The 6,000-nt window shown below is 43.0% G+C and overlaps 1 protein-coding gene across 4 annotated transcripts in view; it reads left to right on the forward strand.

Annotated features, from left to right (window-relative positions):
* Positions 1-6,000, forward strand: part of dock7 (dedicator of cytokinesis 7) — a 303,680-nt gene that overhangs the window by 194,677 nt on the left and 103,003 nt on the right. For all 4 annotated transcript variants that reach the window (XM_084309449.1, XM_084309450.1, XM_084309451.1 and 1 more), the window contains exon 29: positions 2,390-2,559. In XM_084309449.1, the coding sequence (XP_084165575.1) occupies positions 2,390-2,559 (170 nt within the window). The remainder of the gene's footprint in view (positions 1-2,389; positions 2,560-6,000) is intronic.

Raw genomic sequence — 6,000 nt, forward strand, 5'->3', positions numbered from 1 at the left:
ATGGGCCGGTAGCTGACGAGGGCCTCTGGGTCCAGGGTGGGTTTCTTCAGGAGGGGGGTGATGATGGCAGTTTTGAGAGCAGGCGGAACGTGGCCAGCCTGCAGGCAGAGGTTGATGGTGCTGGTCATTAGGGGACCAATAGTGCAGCTGTTGGCTTTCACCAGGGCTGTAGGGAGAAGATCCAGGGCACATGTAGATGACTTCATCCTCCCGATGATGGCCTCGACCTCACGCTGCGTGGTGTCACTGAAACAGCGGAGGAGCTGGGAGACTTCAGGCTGTGGGACAGCAGGTGGAGCAGGTGAAGAAGAGGAGCCGGGGAGGAGAGAGTGGATGCCCTCAACTTTGGCTGTGAAAAATGACATAAAGTCATTACACCGCTTCTCAGTGGTCTCTCTGTGTGCCTGGGTTTGGGGTTTGAGGAGGTGGTGTATGGTGGAAAAAAGCTGTTTAGAATTGCCGGGGCTATTGTTAATGATGTTGGAATAGAACCGTGACCGAGCGTCCTTCAGGGCTTTGGAGTAGGCCTTTTGGTGCTCTCTGTGCACGGTGAGTCCCGACGTAGTGAGGCGTCGCTCAAGGACACGGCCAGCCACCTTCATCTCCCTCAGCTCGCCGGTGAACCAGGGGGCAGAGCGTGAGAAGTGAACGTGACCATCTTAGATTTCACAGGGGCGTGAACATCCAGGAGGCCACTCAGGGCTTTGTTGTAGTAGCCTACTGAGTCACTGGCTGAGGAGAGGGCAGGAGGGGTGAGATGTTGGAGATCCAAGGCCAGAGCGTCCAGGTTGTTGTTTTTTATGTTTCTGAAGCAGATCTGGCACTTGGGCTTTGAATGGGGGGGGGGGGAGGCAGCATCTCCATGGAAACGGCCATGTGATCCGACAAGCCCGGGTCGTATACACATAGGTTGTAGTGCTGTCAGGCGATTAAAATAATTAATCTAATTAATTACAGGATTTGTAATTAATTAATATAATTAATCACATTTTAATCGCATAACCATTTTATGCCTGATATTCTATATTCTATAATCATATTTCAAATGGCATGTGTCCGGATGGCAGAATTCAGTACTGTATCTACAAAACCTTCTGTTTAATCATCTTCCATTTATTAATTTGCTTAGATTTTTCAGGTCTGGTAAATTTTTGCATGGTGTTATTCACAGTCAAAGATATTCTCATTTGGTTCATTACAATTTACTCAAGCCTAGTAACAGACACAGTATTTCTGACACTGGGAATACATTCCCTGAGATCCATAGATGTCCCTAGAATCAGATACCAAGAACATGCAAATGGACCATATTAAAAAAAATTGTCTGTAAATGTGTATTATACGTTCTTATGGAGTCAAGTGTGTGCCCCCTGTCATGTGGGGACGTGCACGTGCTGTGTCAGGTTGACACTGTCCAGCATTTGTAAAAACTCTGATGCAGAGTGACATGAGGGGGTGTCAACATGAATGTTAATGTCACCGAGAATTACCATGTTTGCAGATGTAGTACAGAGGGTGGTTAGGAGGTCATGTATTTCGGGAATAAATGCTGGGTTTGGTTTGGGTGGCCGGTAGATGACCAGTATGGTCATGGGGAAGGGGGGTTTGCACCTTGCAGCAAGGCACTCGAATGAGGGGAGCTGGGGCAGGGGGAGGGGGAGGGGGGTCCGCTCTATTTCACCTCCATGTAGAATGGCCACACCACCGCCACGGCGCCCCCCGGAACTGTACAATCTGTCTATGTATTATCTATCTATCTGTTTATCTCCCTCTCTCTCTCTCCCCCCTCTTTCTGTCTCTCTCTCTCCCCTATCTCTCTCTCTATCTCTCCCCCTCTCTCCCTGTGTCTCTCTCTCTCATCTGTATTTATCTATATCTATCTATCTATCTATCTATCTATCTATCTATCTATCTATCTATCTATCTATCTATCTATCTATCTATCTATCTATCTATCTATCTATCTATCTATCTATCTATCTATCTATCTATCTCTCTATCTCTCTATCTCTCTATCTCTCTCTCCCTCTCTCTCTCCCCCCTCTTTCTGTCTCTCTCTCTCTCCCCTATCTCTCTCTCTATCTCTCCCCCTCTCTCCCTGTGTCTCTATCTCTCATCTGTATTTATCTATATCTATCTATCTCTCTCTCTATCTCTCTCTCCCCCCTCTCTCTGTCTCTCTCCCTTTCTATCTATCTATCTCTCTCCCCCCTCTCTCCATGTGTCTCTCTCTCTCCCCCTCTCTCTCTCCCCCCTCTCTCTGTCTTCCCCCCCTCTCTTACTCTCTCCCTCTCTCTCTCTCTCTCCCTCTTCTCTCTCTCTCCCCCCTCTCGCTCTCTCTCTCTCCCCCCCCCCCTCTCTATCTCTCCCCCCCCTCCTCTCTCTCCAGGATGTTTGGTCTTCATAAGAAGGTAGTGAGTGTGGTTCACAACCTGCTGTCCAGCCACGACTCTGACCCTCGCTATGCCGACCCTGAGGTCAAGGCCCGCGTGGCCGTGCTCTACCTGCCACTCATCGCTATCGTCATGGAGACGCTGCCTCAGCTCCACGACTTCACAGGTAGAAGGGTGATAGAAGAAAGACATACATATAGAATACAATTAAATCTGAATATAAAAATATGAGAAGTAAACAGTGTGAACAATACAATTAAATCAGAATATAAAAATATGAGAGAAGTAAACAATATAATTCAATAGGAATTAAAGAATATGAAATAAGTAAACAATACAATTCAATATGAATATACAAATATGAGAAGTAAACAGTATAAACAATACAATTTGGGCCGACATGAAGCTGTGAATTGTGCTGTGCCAATCATCTGTTGTGATCAGTGATTTCTTTAACACATTCGGGGCCACTCTATACGGCCAGCATATCAAAACAAACTTTTATTGTGCGCGAGGCTGTTTGTAGAGCTAAATCTATACTTTATATTATTGCTATCTGTCCATTCTCATTGTCAATTGACACTATAAACCATCCCTTCAATATGCCTTAAATAAAAAAAAATGTCATCAATACGTTCCCATTTTATAGCGTCGTGAATATGAACGTTATAGCAGAATGTTCTGGGGTATTTCCTGGAACGCGAGATATAGGGTGCTAAGCTAATAACGTTAAATCAAATGGCGTTTCGGCTATAGACAAGCTAGAGCTAAAACTCAAAATGCATATTGTCGGTATCATGGTCCACCATGAATGCATGAAAGGGGGGGGGGGGCGTAGTTTCTGATGATTGATTACCAATAACGGCATTAGCCTCAGTAGCCTTATTCGCTGACCGGGTGGATGGCTATGAGAGCAAGGCCCGATCGGGCTGTAATTGACGTCAAATCGCTCTTACCTGTGGATGGTTGGACTGCAAAAAGGATTTCCCAGTTATCGATCGCCATCTGGTAGATCCATATGTCCATTGGCTGATGATATATTCCTTTACTGCATACTGAATTCAGCGTCCCATAAACTATTCCAGGCCATCGGCTACACGCATAGCTTTAGGCTAACAGAAAAGTCCATTCATAAAAAAAAAGAAAAAAAAAACACCGGTCTGTAACAGGGAACACACTGCATTATCGAGACAGCGCCCCTACAAGGATCTGGCCGGTAATGCACTTTTCCGAATTCCAAGAGTAGGGTAAATCTGCAGTGCCGCTCTGTGACATTGAGTAGGATATTACAATGGAATAAAAGCCAAAACAACCTTAAGCGTTGGATCCGAAACACATATATATACGTGGTTGGCCCCGAATGTGTTAAAAGCTTTTGAAACTGGAATCAATTGCTGACGAGACTATCGAAGAATTGGAAGCCTTTATTGACGCCAGGTTCCACAATATGTCAAACAAACAACCAGACAACAAACGCATGGGTGCCTGCTTCGGTGTCTATATGTAGACCTGCTTGTGTGTATTGTGAATTAATGTTCCTTGTGTGTGTTTGTTTGGGGGGGGAGGGGATTTTATATTTTATGTCTATATAATATCAGTGTAATTTTGCTTCCTGGTGAATGGCCACATGCAAGCCCCTAGAGGATTTTTAGGTAATTCTCCTACACATCCATTTGTGGATTGTATTGTATTATATATGTAATTGTTTTTATATGTGTAAATAAACAAACAATATACAACTACAAAAACTGGATCTATTAGATCAATTGATAACTGATATGGAAGAAGTAAAGCAATCTGTGGAATAACTCCCTAATTGAGGTGCTAAAGGCTGACAACGTACCCCTCCTGGCTGGAGGTGAATGGACTGAAACATCAGACAAATGAACTCCATGAAGAGAAAGATAGAATGGCAATTGCTATTCTGGATATTCAATGCAGGAGCATGAGAGAAAATGTAATAATGCATGGAGTCCCTGAACAAGAGAATGAGACCTACCTGAAGACTGAAGAGATAGCCAAATCTTTTCTCGAAGACGAACTGAAGATGAGGACGCAGGAGGCTGAAGCTATTGGCTTTTCCATAGTCCACCGCATTGGGAAGGCCAAGCCCGGTCAGCAAAATGAAGATGAAATCCTCTATCATGGCCAAGGGTAGAGAGCTAAAGGTAGAGAGCTAAAGGGGTCCAAGTATTCCATCAGTAACCAGTTTCCACCTGAGGTCCTCCCGAGAAGCAGGTTATGACGGAGGCTTCCCATAACCCTAATCACCAGAAAATAATACATTTTAATTATATTCATAGGACGTATCTCACACCTAGGAAAATGTGCGTATGGGGTTGGTGGCTGTCTCTCAGTGCATTTTGTGCGCTCTGAGGGCCACTGGCACTTATATGCACATGTTTTGGGAATGTCCACCAGTGGCTTGTTTTTGGAAATCTATAACAACTAAACTTTCAAACATATGTAACCTGACAATTCCACTTGCAGCAGCGACACTGCTCCTAAATGATATATCACTACTGCCGGCCTCCATACAACAAAGAAGAATCATTCTGGCGGGTGTTACAGCAGCCAAGAAACTGATAGCCATGAGGTGGAAACAACCTGAGAGACTTACAATGATCAATTGGTCTTTGTCATTTTTGGATGTCATTTACATGGAGATCTCCACTGCTCGGGTGATTGGAGTTGGGCAATCCAACATTGAACTGTGGGCCTCTGCGGCCGAGTAGGTAAAGGCCATGATCTAGCGGCGAAGCGGGGTTGGGGTGTTGGTCCTGAGGGGTGGGGGGGTGGGAGTAGGGGAAGAAAATGTTTTTGTAATGTCTGTGGCAACTTATTTTATTTTATATTCTGTTTTTATTATTTATATTATTTCTATTGATTGTCATTATTGTTATTATTATTCCTGCCGTTATTGTCCTGTGAAGTCTTGTCTATTATTGTTGTCCATTATTATTATTGTATTGTGTTTTGTCTTGTCATATGAAAAAAAGAAAAGCAATGCAAATATTTAAAAACGTTATTTTTTTTTTTTTATTCAATCTGAATATAAAAACATGAGAGAAGTAAACAGTGTAAACAAAGGTGCAGATGAGGGCCTGTATGCCCAATCGGTTATAATATATGTTACAATAAAATAAATATAGGCAATAGATAAAAAAGGGAAGATTTAATATTGATATTGTGATACTTCAGTCGTATACAGTCGTAGTGATGCCCAGTATACATAGTGATATTATTCACAGTAAAGATGCATACTATAATAGAGCATCAGGCTGTAGCAGATCAACTCTATATATTCCTTCGGGAATCCTTAAATAATTTGTATTTATTTTAACACAAATTCTAATCTCTCTTCTACAGTATACCATACATATTAATTTATTTATTTAAACGGTATATATTTAGAAAATATATGTATATATGTATATGTATATATATATATATATGTATATATATATGTATATTTGTTAAATTGTATACAGTATATATGTAAAGAGATACAGTATATACAGTATATCGTCCCTCCCTCCCTGTACCAGAGTCCCACAACCTGTGGGGGCGGGCAGGGGGCCCCAGGCGGCAGGGGGCGGCTCAGAGG

This window comes from Notolepis coatsorum (genome assembly GCF_963971535.1).
Source record: "Notolepis coatsorum genome assembly, chromosome: 3".
Taxonomy (NCBI): Eukaryota; Metazoa; Chordata; class Actinopteri; order Aulopiformes; family Paralepididae; genus Notolepis; species Notolepis coatsorum.